The 15,913-nt window shown below is 44.9% G+C and overlaps 2 protein-coding genes across 5 annotated transcripts in view; both read left to right on the top strand.

Moving 5' to 3' along the window:
* Positions 1–578: 578 nt before the first annotated feature.
* On the top strand, positions 579–11,267 carry LOC135398811 (transcription elongation factor A protein 1-like). The gene is made up of 9 exons (XM_064630301.1): positions 579–740; positions 1,712–1,780; positions 1,915–2,023; positions 3,099–3,338; positions 4,573–4,626; positions 5,249–5,403; positions 7,024–7,170; positions 7,597–7,668; positions 11,009–11,267. The coding sequence occupies exons 1-9, from the start codon at positions 672–674 to the stop codon at positions 11,015–11,017; spliced, it is 924 nt and encodes a 307-aa protein (XP_064486371.1). The 5' UTR covers positions 579–671; the 3' UTR covers positions 11,018–11,267.
* Positions 11,268–13,894: 2,627 nt separating this feature from the next.
* Positions 13,895–15,913, top strand: part of LOC135398808 (microtubule-actin cross-linking factor 1, isoforms 1/2/3/4-like) — a 191,860-nt gene continuing 189,841 nt past the window's right edge. For all 4 annotated transcript variants that reach the window (XM_064630287.1, XM_064630298.1, XM_064630289.1 and 1 more), the window contains exon 1: positions 13,895–14,505. In XM_064630287.1, the coding sequence (XP_064486357.1) occupies positions 14,409–14,505 (97 nt within the window). In that variant the 5' untranslated portion in view covers positions 13,895–14,408. The remainder of the gene's footprint in view (positions 14,506–15,913) is intronic.

Below are 15,913 nucleotides of genomic sequence, written 5' to 3' on the forward strand. Positions count from 1 at the left end.
TGTGGCGCGCTTTCACATGAAAAAGGACAGCATCTGCTCGTTGGTGGCAACTCCAAGGACATGCCGAAGGCTGCGAGGTGGTGTGTTCGAATTCTACTAGCCTGTCTGTGCGTCCGAGGTTTTCCGGCACAGTTCCCCCTGAAGTCGGCCCAGGACGCATACTAACTTCGACTCCGTCCTGCTGTCCTCACTCCGTCTGCCCACGTCCGTAGTCCGCTCATATCCACTTTGCCTCGCGGTGCAAACACGACACGCAAAAATTGCTCATCTATGCGCATAATCAGTACGATGAGTACCCTGAGTTCGGTGTAAAGACGCAGACGACACACGAAGTGGACAGGACGACACTCCATGCCATGTATGGTCACTTCAGATCAAAAATACCTACAAATCGACAGTCTTACAACAGTGTTGTGTGCAACACATGATGAGCATGGTGAGGAGAAAAGGATAAACACAGGGCTAGCCCACCACCATCCTCACCATTTGTACTGGCCGGGCGGCTGCGCGGGTATTTTCGCTTTTAGGTAGTTTCAGGACTTGCCACGCACAGTGCAGCAGTCGGAGGGATTTTATTTCTTCCCCAGAATGCACAGCGCGTTTCCCCCCCATCGCCATTCGCCAGACGGCATTGTATTGCTGGAGGAAGGCATAGACTTCGTAAATGAAAAATGGGTTGCGAAGACGAAGTCATGAGAATTGCTAAAAGATTAGATAAAATGGCAGCAGGGGGGAGTGATGTAAGTTTCATTTTGCCTTCAAACTATGAATTGCACAGTGAAAGTGCTTGATTTGAGGCCGTTGCACCCAAAAGCCAATGGCGCGGACTGGAAGCTTACAGAAAATTGATAGTTTAACGTCTAGAAGTCTCGAAGAACATGCTTTGAACATCACGAATTCCCCGTTATACGACTCCTCGGCGCATTGCATAGCTAACTGTCTGAGCTTTCAGTAGAATCGTGCACAAAATCATGTCCATGTAGGGAATGTGAGAGATCCTGTACATTTATCAACGGATAAGGGTTTTGAACGAAAAGATAGGACCTTGAAAGTGCAACCATGCAATTGCGTTTACAAGTTTCAGTTTTGCGAATGTTGATAGCGTCTTCTGCACGCGGTTTTTGCGGACGTAAACATCAGATCGCCTAACGCCGTCGATAAGTTCGTTCTGCGCGCTGACCTAAGTTGATTTAGTAAACGATTCGTCTGACTTTCAGACTAAATTGCTTTTGTTAGCTATTATAAATGGCAGTTTCGATGTTAAAATTGCGTACGTTTGCGAAGCGTTTGCAAAGTGTACGCAAGCATCTTAATTTCACACGCTTGCAGATGTTATGTTAATATAAAATTACGGGGAAAAAAAAAAAAGCCGTACTCTGACCAATTTATGCAGGTGAAAAAGCTTACAGGTGGCTAAATTCATGTCAAATAAAATTTATATTATATCTTGTCACTGTCAGTTTTCTTTCAATTAATATAGCAGAGATCAACATAGTGGGCCTGGTAGATTGGGAAACCAGCATAGTCGGCATAAATGTTGAAGCTCTAAAGTGAAAAAGTTCTGACAGCAGACCACATACCAATAAACTATAAAAAAAGAAAAGAAATTGTCTTTGTTATTTATTTGTTGTTGTTGTTTAATTCCTACAGCATTGTTTTGCATCGTTTCGATGTCGATTTGTTAAAATTATTACTTCTTGCGCTTCACCAGGGGCAAGGCCCAGCACTGGATCTCCTGAAAAACTTGCAAGATCTCCCAATCACACTCGAAGTGTTGCAGGTAAATGCCCTTACTACGTAATTTTTAAAATATTCTCATTACTGTTGTGGAGCTTGTGCTTGGCACTTTTTCCGCGGTTGATGTTAACCCACGCGATATATCATCTGCACATCTTTGTTCTGACGCCATTTCAGAAAACAAGGATAGGCATGACCGTGAACTCGCTGCGGAAGTCCAGCAATGACGACGACGTCATAACTCTTGCAAAGAGCCTAATCAAGAGCTGGAAAAGACTTCTTTCTGGTGAGTCAGGGCTGTTCCCTGCAAGGATAGTCTCGTGGTCACGAACTACTCGGGACATAGTCCGTTCGCCGTGGTTGACGATGCAAGCCGTGCTGACGACATCGTGTCACTGTGACTATCACGTATAAAGCTTCATCTTAAATAGTTGGTCGAGAATCTCATTTAAATATTCTGTATCGTGATTTTTCCACACCATAAGAAGTCCTGCGCTCACTGGTTTCTCTTTCAGCCCGGACTATTTCTTTATTTTTATTTATTTATTTTGCTATACTTCTGGCACAGTTATAGTGCCATGAAAGGAGTGAGCAGTCCATACGCAGTTACACAATGCTTTCAATACAGATACGGTAACGAATTCAAAGTTTTACGTCGGAGTCAAACCACAATTCGTGTCTTGACCACAAACATTCATTAGCGGGGTACAGGCAGGATTAAATAATGCTACATCAGTGCTCAGTAAAGCCTAAGTTAAGGATGTTTTCCAGTAGTTAGTGGTATTAGAGGGTTTTTCACGCCGCAGGTCATGTCTGATAAATGTATCGGACTGTTAGTGGCATCGTTGTGGGAGACATCGAAGCGTCACAACCCCTTTTAAACTGATTGTATTGTACTCGAACTCTAGGAATTATGCGCTGTTGCCATTTCAGAGGGAGGATTGTTTGTGTCAAATCTGTAGACAGCTTTCGTATAGCGTTTATTGAAGCAGAGGTGTTGAGTGTTGTATGTTTGAAGGGGATCAGCCGCTCAGAAGGGACACCCTACTATTCTCCGTTGTTGATGATACGCCAATGCTAATTGTCTAACGTGATATGCTTATTGAACAAAGGTGTAAATGAATGAGAGTTGCACAGTGCTCACAGCAAGGTGGGGTAACCACGCCGACGTCAGGGAAGCCACAGAGGGCACTGCCCATACCCCATACTGAAAACTGGTCTGCTCTCTCGAATAAGACTTGTACAGTTACGTTTCTATAAAACACACATGCGCACAAAAATTCAGTTAGTTTGGGAGTCAGTCTATCGGACCGAATTAGACAGTCCGTTTAGCGAGATACCACCGTATTTCTCGCGCGCAGGCACACAAGGATCTAAAGGGGACACCAATAATGGAGGTAACGGAAACGGAAGCAACGACTCCTCCGTGTCTGGCACTCCAAAGAACACCTCGCAGCCGAGTGCCTCGTCGAAGGCCGCCCCTGCGCCCAGTAAACAACAGCCCAAGCAGCAGCAGATGAGCTTCCCTGCTGACACTACCAACGCCGTTCGCCTCAAGTGTCGGGAGCTGCTTGTCGCTGCACTCAAACCTCCAGGGAATGGTGAGTTCCGAAGAAGCGCAGAAACACCCTGGGTGTACTTTTGAGTAGTACTAACTCGCACTTTTAAAATGCCGTATATTTGCTCGTGTGATGATTAGTGCACGGTGACTTCAGAGTAGTGACCTCAAACCCGAATACAGTCGTGGGCCACATTGACCTTAGACCACATCATGAACCACGTCGCGCAGAAAAGAAATTCGGGTAATTACCATAAAATGCCCTAATATAACGTACGATAAAGGTACAGCCATCATGTACACTAAAGACTATTTGCGATCGGATTGTTTTCACGTGCCGGTCTCCTCTGGTCCGTTTAGTGTGGTATAGTCAAACTCCTTTACAACGAAACTCAGAGGACAGCAAAACAAAATTCGCAGTAAAGGTATTTTCGTTAAAAAGGATGTCCATTATTGGACCTATAGGGCTCCAGTGGGACCGCAAAAAAATTTGCTGTAGTGGTATTTTCATTAAAAAGGTGTTTGTTATAAAGGAGTTTGACTGTACCTGCAGCATTGTCTTCTGATAGCACCGTGAAAGCCTTACGATAACTCGAATATCTTCGGCACTTAATGGAGCAAATTTCGATGGCCTTGTATAGAAGGGCTGTGGCTTCAGCAACAGCAAGGAAATACTTTTGTGTTGCAGAAACACTGACTCAAATGGGTACAACAACCCCCTTCATGCACCGTGGTCGAGCAGAGTGTTGGGGACTCTGCCTTGTGACGTTGAGGCAATTTTTTTTTGCAGGATTTTCATGTTCACTCTCACGCTCACAGAATGGCACCACTGGGCAAGTAATTACGCAGCAAGTAACGTCTCCGCAGATGCTAGGCGTCCTGCAATTTGTCTGAAACACGAGACACGCAGTTGATTTATTTTCCGCCTGATATATACTCACGTAGCCCGATTTTGTCATTTTTGATAAAACATGTCTCATCAAAGTGGGCCTCACTGGCAGACCATCATGTGGCATTAATATCATAATCTATCATTGGACATTAACTTGACTCCATCACATCACATCGTTTTGCATGATTCGATGGTGAACGCACGGATGAATTTGCCAACCTGTTACTTGAGTGGACCGTGGGTACTTTCTGTGATCACCATCTGTGTATGTATGCAAATACCGCACGGGAATTGCTGTGGCTTTAGTCGGTGCACAACCGCAGCTGTGACAGCATTTATAGAGGTGGTGCAGCAGTGTACTGACTCTGATATTTCTGGCTTTCAGATGAGGTCGACACATATTGCACTCTGGAGGAGCTGAGTGCAAAGATTGAAGAGTATATCCTTTTTCGAGCATGCACATTTTATTTGTGGCTCTGTTTTCAGCATTGCTGCAGAGCTGGAATGCAATATGTGCATCGCGCTATGGGTTATGCAGGGTTACGGGCAATCCCAAATATTGTCTACTTCCTCCAAGGTCACCTTGGATATGTGTACGGAGCAACCTGTCTCAAAGCGTTTTGTGCCCAAACAGCTAGAGTGCAATATATCTGCCAGCAGGCCCTGATGGAACGTGAAACGTGAGGTCGTATCAGGTGACATTCCTCGTACACAATCGGAGCAGGGTTGAGTCTCGAAAGGAAAGGGCTCTTACGATCTGCTTCCCACAGCAAAAATGTGGTGCAGTTGCCCAAAGACTGGGAGGTTCTGGGTTCAAATCCTACCACTGGCTGTGATCTCTCCTGGTACAGCCATACAGTTCAATCGTATTCTGATCCAGTTCTCCCATGAAGTGGGCCCAGGTCATATACTAACCCCCACCCCCCTGCCTCCTCGCCTTCTAGTTGCTCTGCGGTGTTAAAGCAGAACCATAAGAAAGTTGTTTTATAGTGCACAAAAATTGTGCAGCTACCGCGTGCGCACGAATAACGTGTTGTAACACCCTTAACCCAACATTGCACGTATCTTTGAGGAGTTCAAGGACACCAACATGAAGTACAAGAACAGAATCCGAAGTAGGGTCGCAAACCTGAAGGACTCGAAAAATCCGAACCTGCGTCTCAACGTGCTCTCGGGTGCCATAGAACCCGACCACATTGCTAAGATGACGGCCGAGGTAAGTGGGGCATTGCATTCTCGCAAACTGTTGAGCTGTGTGGCATGGAAGGTACGCAAATAGTATATACCGTAAAACCCTCGTTGTTCGCGTACCTCTGATTTTTGCGAATTTTGCCGATTGAAATATTCTCAAAATTTAAGGGCATTAGAAAATTTTGAGGAAAAATTGACACTTTACGAATAGTGATGCAGTCTAGAAACGTACTTTTACCCTCGGTTGCTAGTAAGAATATGAACCGCTTTACAATCTGTCTGTGTTGGTCCTCCAGCATGGGCAATTTGGTAAAGCAGGCTTCACCTCGTGCGTGGAAGCGTCAGGTGAAGCCTACTTTTGGGAAGTGTCGTTCATGTCCTGCAAACAGTCTGATATTCGGAAATCGCTTCGCGAATTAAATACTTCGAGCGATTGATATTTGATTAGGATTCGAATTCGAGAACTCGGAACATCCGCACACCCTCCCTTTCTTTCATTTTTTTAAAGCATTGCTGTGTTCCCGTGCCGTATGGCCGTAACTTGTCGCTGGTGTCACATTTTGTCTGTAACGCGATAACACAAAAGATTGCAAGAACGCTAGTAGACCATCAATTAGTTGACGTTGTGGGATGAGAAACATGAAATAAATGTTGGGCACGTTCAGCCTGATTCTAGCACTATGCGAAAGCACAGCGGACAAATTGAGCGCGGAAATAAGAAAAAAAGATGTAATTAGTTTTAAGAGCGCACAAAATACTTTTCCACCAGTAAGCTACCTTGGGCAATTTCTTTAACTGTTTCGTTTATATTTGTCACTGTAGCTGCAAAATATAAGGAAAAAAAATGAAAAATTCTTCGCAGTAATCTATATCTGTATTATACTTAGAGCCCAAAGTTTTAGGGTTTTACCCGATTCTTCCCCGAATTTGCACCCCGAATTGAAAACTGCCTCTTTAGGGTGAAACCTGATTTTTACACGGCAAATTGCCCTCGCTGAGACGTCTGTGGAATTTCCCGCAAACTTGTTTGGCAGCAGAAGCAGTGACATCAATGTTTGTACCAAACCAGTACTCACCAGTACAGTTAGTCTTGTTAGTTTGAGTAACTGAGCCCGATTTCTTTCCGAATTTAGCATACTGAAAGTTTTTCCACCCAGATTCACATGAATTCAGATCCACAAGTTTATTTACCCAATTTTTACCTCCCCGAATTTAGAAAAAAATATTTCCCGAAAACTTCACGCTCTAATATACTCCACTTGAAATAGTCGAAGTTTCACGGCGCTTTGTCTCTGTTTGCGAATATTGTTGGAAATCTTTGTGTAAATTTTGTCATTACACGTAAGCTACTTCAGCTGATTGCAGCACGCGACAATCGTTACAACAAGTTTGCATTCGGCTTCACGTGACCACATCCACGTCACTCTTTCGAAAGTATATTAAAAATAAAGTGTATATATATGACTGCAGATGATGACGTAGCATATCTGCTCCAAAGCACCGTTTTGTTGCTTCCAAAACCGATTTTTTCCTGCTCCAGAAGGTGTTCCAAAATGGCTTAGGCCAATCACATCACTGAATGGTACAGTACTGTTCCTCTTTCCTGATGTTTAAGCGAAATTTTCTTCCCCGTTCCTCTCATTAGGAGATGGCCAGTGATGACATGAAACAGCTGCGTCAGAAGCTCACCAAAGAGGCCATAAATGACCACCAGATGGCAGTGACCGGGGGTACAAAAACAGATCTTCTCAAGTGTGGCAAATGCAGGAAATCCAATTGTACCTATAACCAGGTTAGTTCCGGGTTTTTACCTATAATCAGGTTTTTTTCTTTCAATAAAGCCGGTTATTAGTGAGGGCTTGTCTTGTATTCTTCTTGTGTGGTTACGCACATGCCATTTAGTACTACAGTCGTTTGTAGTAATAGACATCAAGTAAACTACCAATAAACTGAATGTTTGTTCCTGTCTGACTCTCAATACAAGCAACATGCTGGACAGTTTAAACTGAGTGATATTTAAAAAGAAGCACTTTTGTTCAGGGTTTCATGTAGGCCTCCTATCAGTTTCGAGTTGCTTTTCAGTCCAGTTGTTGCGATTTAAACCTCACTTAACCCAGTCTAAGTGCAACTGGACTCACTGCCTAATTTCCGAGTGATTATTTTATTGCTGTGTCATGCTTTCTGTGCCGACTTCACATGTTGTGCACTGTTGCCACAGGTACAAACAAGAAGCGCTGATGAACCGATGACAACGTTTGTTTACTGCAATGAGTGTGGACACCGATGGAAGGTAGGTTGCTTCACATGATGGCTTGATATGATGATAAGGTGGCTTGATACGATGGCTTCTTCTGATACGGCCTGACCGCAAATGACATTACTACAAGCACAGCTTGCACCAGATGGAAGATTGTAGATAATCTTTAAATGGCTCGTATAACAGTTCGGTACGTAACGGTACGTTGCAACCGAACATACTGTTGGTGCGGTTGCTGGTGCCATGGAAGTGGCAAATATCAACATGGCGATAGTTGAACATCGGTTGCATCTTAGTCTACGTCCACATTCAGCGTGAAAACTGGAGCTCAATGTCCACTAGCACAACGCACCTTCAGCAAGGCAGACGAGAACACGCGTGTTAGCTCTTCATCCGCCTACATGCATGCTCCTGCGGATGTGCCGTGCCAGAGCAACCACCGCCCTTCAAAATGCACTGTTTGTTGCGGTCATTTGGTTATGTCTGTCCACACTGGGACCTCCGAGTGCATCTAGTTCTGCCCGATAGCATTTCTTGTCAACGTCGTCTGGCAACCCTTTGTACAAACGTCGTCTGCATGTACGCCCGCACGTTCACCATACGCATCTTGTTTAAAGGACAGGTCAGGGAATTTGAAGGCCACAATTTGGTAGACACCCCGACCTATTAAGTTAAAGTGCGTGTTCGTGGAAGTTAAAAAAAACAGCCTTCAAAAAACTGCCGAGATATTTTGTGCTCATTCTGTCTAAAAGGATATTGTCTGCGTAGCTGTAGCAGTAGAGTGCACGCAACAGGGCTCTGTGCCCAGACACGTTGCCCTAAACAGTGCACGTAAGTCCTTAAAAATCCCTGCAAAATTTCCCAATTATCTGTACGAACCCCTGCTGTAACTCTCCTAGTTGTGCACATGCCAGTAAAATGACCTGTCTTTCGTTTGACATGCACACTTATGGCAAATTCGTGTGGTCATTTTGTGGCAACTTTTTTTTTTGCCAGATCCCAAGCAGTGATATGTTCCCTCGATCAAAGCGAGGTAATCTCGTATGTTAGCATTGCACTTTCCGAGAATTTGTCAGCTAGCACTTTTTTCGTCCGGCCTCTTTACGACCGAGCAGCTAAAACCGCTAGATTCCTGGAACTCGTGTGCGGATGGCAACGGTCATGTGATCCGGAGTGATTGCCAAGCGCTAGGCAGTGTTGCCATGAAGTTGCCAATGAAGTGCCAATGTTGCCACATTTTGCTTTTGAAAGGACTTACTCGGATTGGCTAGCATGTTTACGCTATTGCAAGATAACCTTGTACGCCAGTGCTTCTTGACTAGGTACCCAGATCCTTTTTGCTGTGACTGTGATACACTTGCATCCCATGGTTCCCCCGGAGGTACACAAGTTGGTGGTGTGGTATGAGTTGCGCAGACACATTGTCTCCCACATGGAAATAAGGGCACACTGGGTGTGTGCCGGAATTATATGTTGCGGAACCGTCAGGTGGGCAAAATGAACCCACCGACCGAACGTTGCAGCATCTCTCGCGATCGTGCTCATGTTGTGACATTTTGTGCGTGTATGTATTTTTGTTATACACTCTTAAAAATGAACTTCACCGCATAGCACGCTCCTAGCTAACCATCATCTCGAATGATATCGTTATCTGCCCTGATTTGTTGAAAACGGGAGGTGTACGCCTTTTTTGTGACAATTATGAACAGCATAAGTGTCACAAAAAGGCGTACGCCTCCCGTTTTCAACAAATCAGGGCAGATAACGATATCATTCGAGGTTATGGTTGGCTAGGAGCGTGCTATGCTGTGAAGTTCATTTTTAAGAGTGTACAGCATAAGTAGAGCATCGTGTTTTATGGTCAAAAATGGGGCTTGCCCCATTTTCATCCCCAAATTGGCATCACCGTTGCTTCGGGTAAAATGCGAAAAATGGCGAGAAACTTGCAGGAAACTGACCAAAGAGCAAACTCAGTCACTCATACAGGCACGGGTGACCACTAAATATGTATGCAAAATAAATAAGTAAAAATAAGCAGGTACCAGGCAGGTTGAGGGACTCACTTTTGCTATGACACAGACTGTCTACCCTCGATGGAGGAGGTGCAGCAAAAAACAGTGTCACTGGTAATAAGGGAGAAAAAAAATGCAAAATAGAAACTATCAAATGACATGTGTTATGCGAGCGTATTTTATTTGTATTTATTTAAAAAAAAGACAGTATCGCGCAGTTTGCGAGGAAGTACCCTCGTACCCAGTGAACTTCGGAACACGAGTTTTCTGCTGGCCATATTTATTTGTTGAGCGTGCATTAAACGGTATCATCACGACGGCTGAAAATGTTTGCTTCCATGCTGTTTTTTAAAAGCTTTTTTTTAATGAAGCATGTACTCCAGCATCATGCAGTGCTAGTACTTTATAGATCGTCATTCCCACCACATGCGAATGTTTTTTTTTTTCTTCTTTTTGCTTTTCCCCCCCTTGCTGCGTAGCTGTGTGCAGCATGAGTAAACAAATAATACCCCTGTTACCACAGCAAATTTAATGTTATTCCCGGCAAATGACATTTGTTCCCTGTCGCACAGTGAAACCAAATAGCAACACATGGGAGTGAGTTCGGCAAACTCAACCGTTTTTCCCTCTTGCACTGACTGCGTAGTAGAGAGGTAGCAAAAACAACGACGATAAACTGCTTGAAGAAATCAAAGGCGAATGAAAAGTTGCACTCCAGTATTTTTTCACAAATTTATAACTTCTGACACAAAGGAAGGAAGGTTTATCACTGTTTTTTTACCAACTATTCCCAGTTGCCATGTTGCCAAGTGTGGTGCAGATAGGCTTCTTATTTGACTCGGCTTGTGATGCTTACCTAACTAAGTGTCGTCAAAAATGCAACGATTTTGCGAAATAATATAACGTCTCGCTAGTTTCGAGAGAAATAAATAAAAATATAACTAATGTGCCTGTATAGTGCTTCATATGTTCGGCCCCAGTGTCCTAATTATCGACAGTGACATCATTCGCGAATGAGATTCTGTTTCTTCGTGTAGCTCGATGCAACACAAACTATAATGACATTCGGTGCGACTGTCATTCGCTGGGAATGCCATTCAGTTTGCCGTGTGACAGAGGTACAACACTGAATGCGAATGTCATTATCCGGAAACTTAGAAAGGTAGACGGTCCAGCAAGCTGGTGAGGAGACCAGAAGAACAGCGAGGACCTTCCATTAACATTGGCTGGGAATAACACTTCGTATCCTGCATGGCAGCGATAAAACTATGGTGACTAGAAGCCTTCTAGTCATCGTAGTATAACTTCTCTTCTGTGGTGTCTCACAGGAGGCGTTGCATTAACTCGTACTTCTTTTTCAGTTCTGCTGAACATTGGTCACAACGTATGACACAGAATGAATTTGGAGATCATCGTCGTCAAATATGTAAATAAATTGTGTCGTTGGCATTAATAAGACACTGTCATATTTCTCTCACTGCCTGCGTTTTCCCCAGATGCAATGTCGTCCAATCCTGGGCACTGCCGTTAGAGGTGTCAAAGTGTCGGAATGCTGAATGTCCATAAATGTCTATATCAGAAATAGAATATCAATAAACATAGCCCCGATTATCCATTTAATTATCGTTCTTGTATCAATATTTATTGACATATGGTGCAAAATGTGTTATTTTACTAATCATTATAAATATCAGGTAAAGTACCGATATCCTTGCATCCCCAGGAAAACGCCAAGTTGCAATAAAGGTTCGTAAAGTCCACTCACATACAGTAATCAACTTTATTTATTTGAATACATCGTGCACAACTACGTTATACAAACCTGAGCAAGGCTGATGTCATGTTACAGGTGTCTTGAAAAGTGTTTTGGTTGGTTGGTGGCATTCCAGTCAGATTTTCAGTTAATTTTTGTGAGGTATCGTGTTTACCCGCTTAATGAACGCACCTCCAACTTTGGTGCCCAAGTGTTGGTACCTTTCTTTTCCCGCGTATTTAACGCACCGACTGTAGAACCACAGCAAGCACGCACCGGACGGCGACAGCGTAGCGTGTGGGCAAGTTTTCCTCGCGTAATTATACAGTTTTAGTGCATCGCAGTTTAGTGCATGGCGTTGGGGGTTCTGCGCACGCGCAAAACATAGAGAGCTTTGCGCATTGCGCAGAACCATCACGCAATCCCTTACGTACGCAAAGGCGATAGCGTGCGTGCGATGAACCAAAACTCTGAGTTTCGGAATATCTTTGCATTCAGATGTTGGTTTGAAAAATCATGGAAGAGAATTGGGAGGTCTCTTTCACAACTGCTTATGCGCATGCGCTGCGGCGCCGGATAAGGTTATCTCCCTATTCAATAGATGGCGCTAGGTAGGGCTGACGGCAGTGGGAACAGCGCGCGAGCTCATCGGCTCACACTCCTAGACCGGTTGTGGGCCCGCTTGCACGAAACACTGAGTGCAACACTCAACGAGTGTTTCACTCAAGCCAATTGACAAGCAATAGTCTTGAGAGCAAACCACGTGGGTTTGTTTTGGAGCGCGCCAAGGGTATTTTGCTGGAGAGCCGCTATAGGATGCGACGCGAATGTGAATAAGGGGTCAGTTCCACTTGGTATCTCCTTCTAGATCGATTTTGGTCGGAGCCAAACTGAACATGTTTTTCCCGAATTGCCTCCTTAGTTTAACTCCCCGGTGAAGAAGAAAAAAACTGCCTTTCCGTGTGCGAAACAGTCACATACGTCTTTTTCAATGACGTGAAGTTAGGCAGAAACGTTTGGTTGCTTACATTTCAATGCATACTATCGGTAATCGCTACCTGCAAGATTTGTGTTCTTCGTGTGCGCTTAGAAGCTGATGTACTGTTGCTCAGATTTAAATAGAAAGTCACGCAGAACGACCGAACGACAAGGTTGAAAAAAATTGAAATGTAAAAAAAAAAATCAAATGCATATCTGGTTAATTCGTTTTAAATCGGATTTAATTTATTTTAATCAGACTTTTAACAGACCTGGTAAGTGGCCATTTGTTCTCCACAATCATGAAGTACGATGACGTGACATTGACAGCTTCGGTTTCGTTTTACGCATATGCGACACTCAGTGGCAGTGCACCGCGTACAAGAATCTATCTCGTTCCAGTCCAATCGATTTATTTATTTATTTATTTATTTATTACTTCTCTATAGCAAGCTCGTACAAGATACAACACCAGGCGGAAAAGTAACTGCGAGTAGAGTCCTAAGTACTCAACTATTAAAAGACCATTTAACTGCGGTCCGGGGTTATAACAACGAATTGTTCGTGTGAGCGTCGCTGGGATTATTACGAACCAAATACTTGTGCTGTTTTGCGAAGTTCTGGAGCTTCTTTCTGAATTTCGAATCAGTTTCTTTTTTCGGGAGAAATTAGTCGGAATAGAATTATGTCGAACAGCAGTGATTTAAATCACGATTAAAATTAGTGATTGAAATCGAAATCACTTAAACCAAGCCAACCTGAGCTGAGGCTCAGCTTTCTATACCCACTCTTTTGCGATTCTGTAATTTCGTGCACCACGTGACCGCCGAAGGAAATTTCAATCACTTCTGCAGAAACCTCCTCCCTGTCCTCAATAACAGCTCAATGATATTACGAGTGGAAACACCCACATGCATGCATGTATGGGATGGGAGCTCCCGAAAACGCCATCGTGATGCGGAATGGGAGTTGGAGCGATTAGTACAAGTTTCTCTCCCCCTTTTTTTGCTTGACTTTTCGTGATTGGAGCACGTACGATAGGTACGTCCGCGTTTCAGAGCCGCGAAATCTCCGTGGCGCAACGAGCGCGGGACGGGACACGACGTCAAACCGTCGTTCATTTCGTCTACTTCCTTTTCCCATCTTGAACGTTTGTAGCAAAAAAGATGACTCCGTTTATTTACTATATTTTACCCCGACTCTGTTTATTTACTTGTATTTTACACTTTTAACACCGCCCCTTCCGGCTGGGTGGCTCGTCTGCGAGGAAAATGATGTTCCACCACACAAGGAAAGGAATACAACAATGCCGCCACGGTTTGATTCTGCTTTTGAAAGTTGTCGTCTCCGAAATAAAAAGATACAAGCGAGTGAGCGAGCAGACGAAAATGACCGCTCCCTCGCTGTGCGCCTCGTCATCCAATAAGAATGTACTCCCGTGCGACGAACGCGCCGCCGCTGTGGCCGGAAATATGGAGCAGACGACGCCGCGTCGCTACTGCAGTTAGGCCTAGCACGCATGTTTCACCGGTGATTCCCTCTCTGCCGCTCTGTCCAACTTGGCCATGGGATCAGTCCGCCAACGCGAAGCAGCAGCTCTCGGAGGATAACGGCGTTCTCAAGTGCAACTCAACACCTTTGATAACCGCAAGACATTGCGCGCGGCACGGATCGTCTGCTTCAGCGGCTTCAGCAAAAGAAAACGATCGCGATTTTTCGGGAAAAGGTTTCGGCAGCCATCTTCAACAACGGATGCTTTTTCACTGCTCGCTCGCGCGTGTGTGTGCTTGTGCAGTTGTGAGATCCATGTGTTGCGCGAAGTGTGCGCAGTGCTTTGAGGCGTCTTTGTGATCGGTGTTGCCATGTGAAAACTGGCCGCTACACGACCGCGTAGTTGGACCGACTGCCTGATTGAAGATTGGGCAGCGGTAGATTGTGTGCGCGTCCGTGCGGTGCGGCGGCCGTCCCAGGTTTCGGCCCCGGCCGCCGGACTAGGGTGGTACGAATCGTTTGGCAGCCACGCAGTCCGTATGGATCTCGGCCCGAGCTTGGCGGAATGGGTCCGAGAGCAACCGTTGAGCATTCTACAGTTGGATCCAGCCGATCGAGCGGTGCTCCGCATTGCAGGTAAGATGGTCCTTTCCAAGAAATCCTGATCGTTCCTCATCACTTTCGGTTTTCTGCAACATGTAACCGTCTGCATTTGCGGAGTCTGCGATCGATACCGACGCGTGTGTAGCGAATTGAATAGTACACGTCAGCCCTGTGTCTGTTCTGTTTACAAGTAGCAACCGAGTTACTCTGCGTGGAAATATTTGTAGCAATCGCGATCGGTCTCTCGACGTTTTCGCGCTGTCGTCTGCGTGGAATAACCGCGTAACAGCCGAAATGCCGTGACCTTGAACGCGATTTATTTTTTCTTCCTCTTCAGTTGGAGAGGGGATCGCATACAAATTGCAGGAAGTTGTATCAATGGTTCAGTGACATGCAAACGCCAGTGGTGTGATTGACGACACGTGCTCGCTGGGTTTTTTGGACACCCTAGCGACGAAGCAGTTCGTTGCAATTTCCGCCGTGCAAATTGCAAAATAGATTTTCAGCGAAGTTCGATCTGTTTATGTTTAGAATGTTGACGATGTGCTGCCATGCGAACGCGCCGTGAATGGCACGCCAAGTCTTGTGTCAAATTGATTATCACGGCCGACTCCGCAGTGTCAGTCGAATACACGCAAATAAAATGAAAGGTTTTATCAAACGTATATGTCCGATATCTCACTGTCATGGCATCCCGTAATAGATTACATTTTTCGGTACCTTAACAATGCTGCTGTAACCTGCCGTCGGACTCCATATCTGTATCGCGTATTTAGTTTAGCGATAACTCATCAGAGACACAATTATAGTGTTCGTTCATGTTGATGACTGGGCTGGACAGGACTTATCTAGATAATGGTGGATTGGTTGCCTCGGTGCACACAGAAAGCGTTGTTGGCGCTGAGTTTTGGATAATGCAAACTGGGGAATTTATGCCGTAAGATGAATTATTGTGAACCGTGTGGTCTGTCCATCGATTGTTTCGGGGACCCCGAACGACGCGTCCTTGGCTGTTGTCTAACGGGAGATTGTGTCACTCAAAGGTGAACCAATAACTGTTGAAAGTAGACAGATGAGCCGATTAAAAATCGGTTAGCCAGATTAGAGTAACAGACGACAGAGAGATTAGCGGTTAAAGTAACAAATGACACAATGGCACTAAATATAAAGCTCCCCAAATCGGTAAAAAAAAGGTGGAAAGTAACTGTTCCCAGGCTGAAACCCAAACAGACGAAAACGACACACGCCTCAAGGTGCTCAGGCCATAGCATCTATCTGGCGTATACGTGACATAAGCAACATATGCTGCTAGTACGCGGCCCACTTGACGAGGAACCGTGCCAGAAAACCTACCTTGCACCGGTTGTAGGATTCAAACCTTCCTGTCTTTAGCGTGACCTTGGATCTACCAGTCCACCACCTCCATGGAGCGGAGTTTTGT

Source organism: Ornithodoros turicata, chromosome 6 (assembly GCF_037126465.1).
Source record: "Ornithodoros turicata isolate Travis chromosome 6, ASM3712646v1, whole genome shotgun sequence".
Taxonomy (NCBI): Eukaryota; Metazoa; Arthropoda; class Arachnida; order Ixodida; family Argasidae; genus Ornithodoros; species Ornithodoros turicata.

Bases quoted from the DNA above. Each gene is read 5' to 3' on its own strand.
- LOC135398811 (XM_064630301.1), top strand. From the start codon at position 672: ATGGGTTGCGAAGACGAAGTCATGAGAATTGCTAAAAGATTAGATAAA. The intron at 3,339-4,572 runs GTGAGTTCCGAA...TCTGGCTTTCAG, and splicing joins ACTCAAACCTCCAGGGAATG to ATGAGGTCGACACATATTGC. The intron at 7,171-7,596 runs GTTAGTTCCGGG...CTGTTGCCACAG, and splicing joins CCAATTGTACCTATAACCAG to GTACAAACAAGAAGCGCTGA.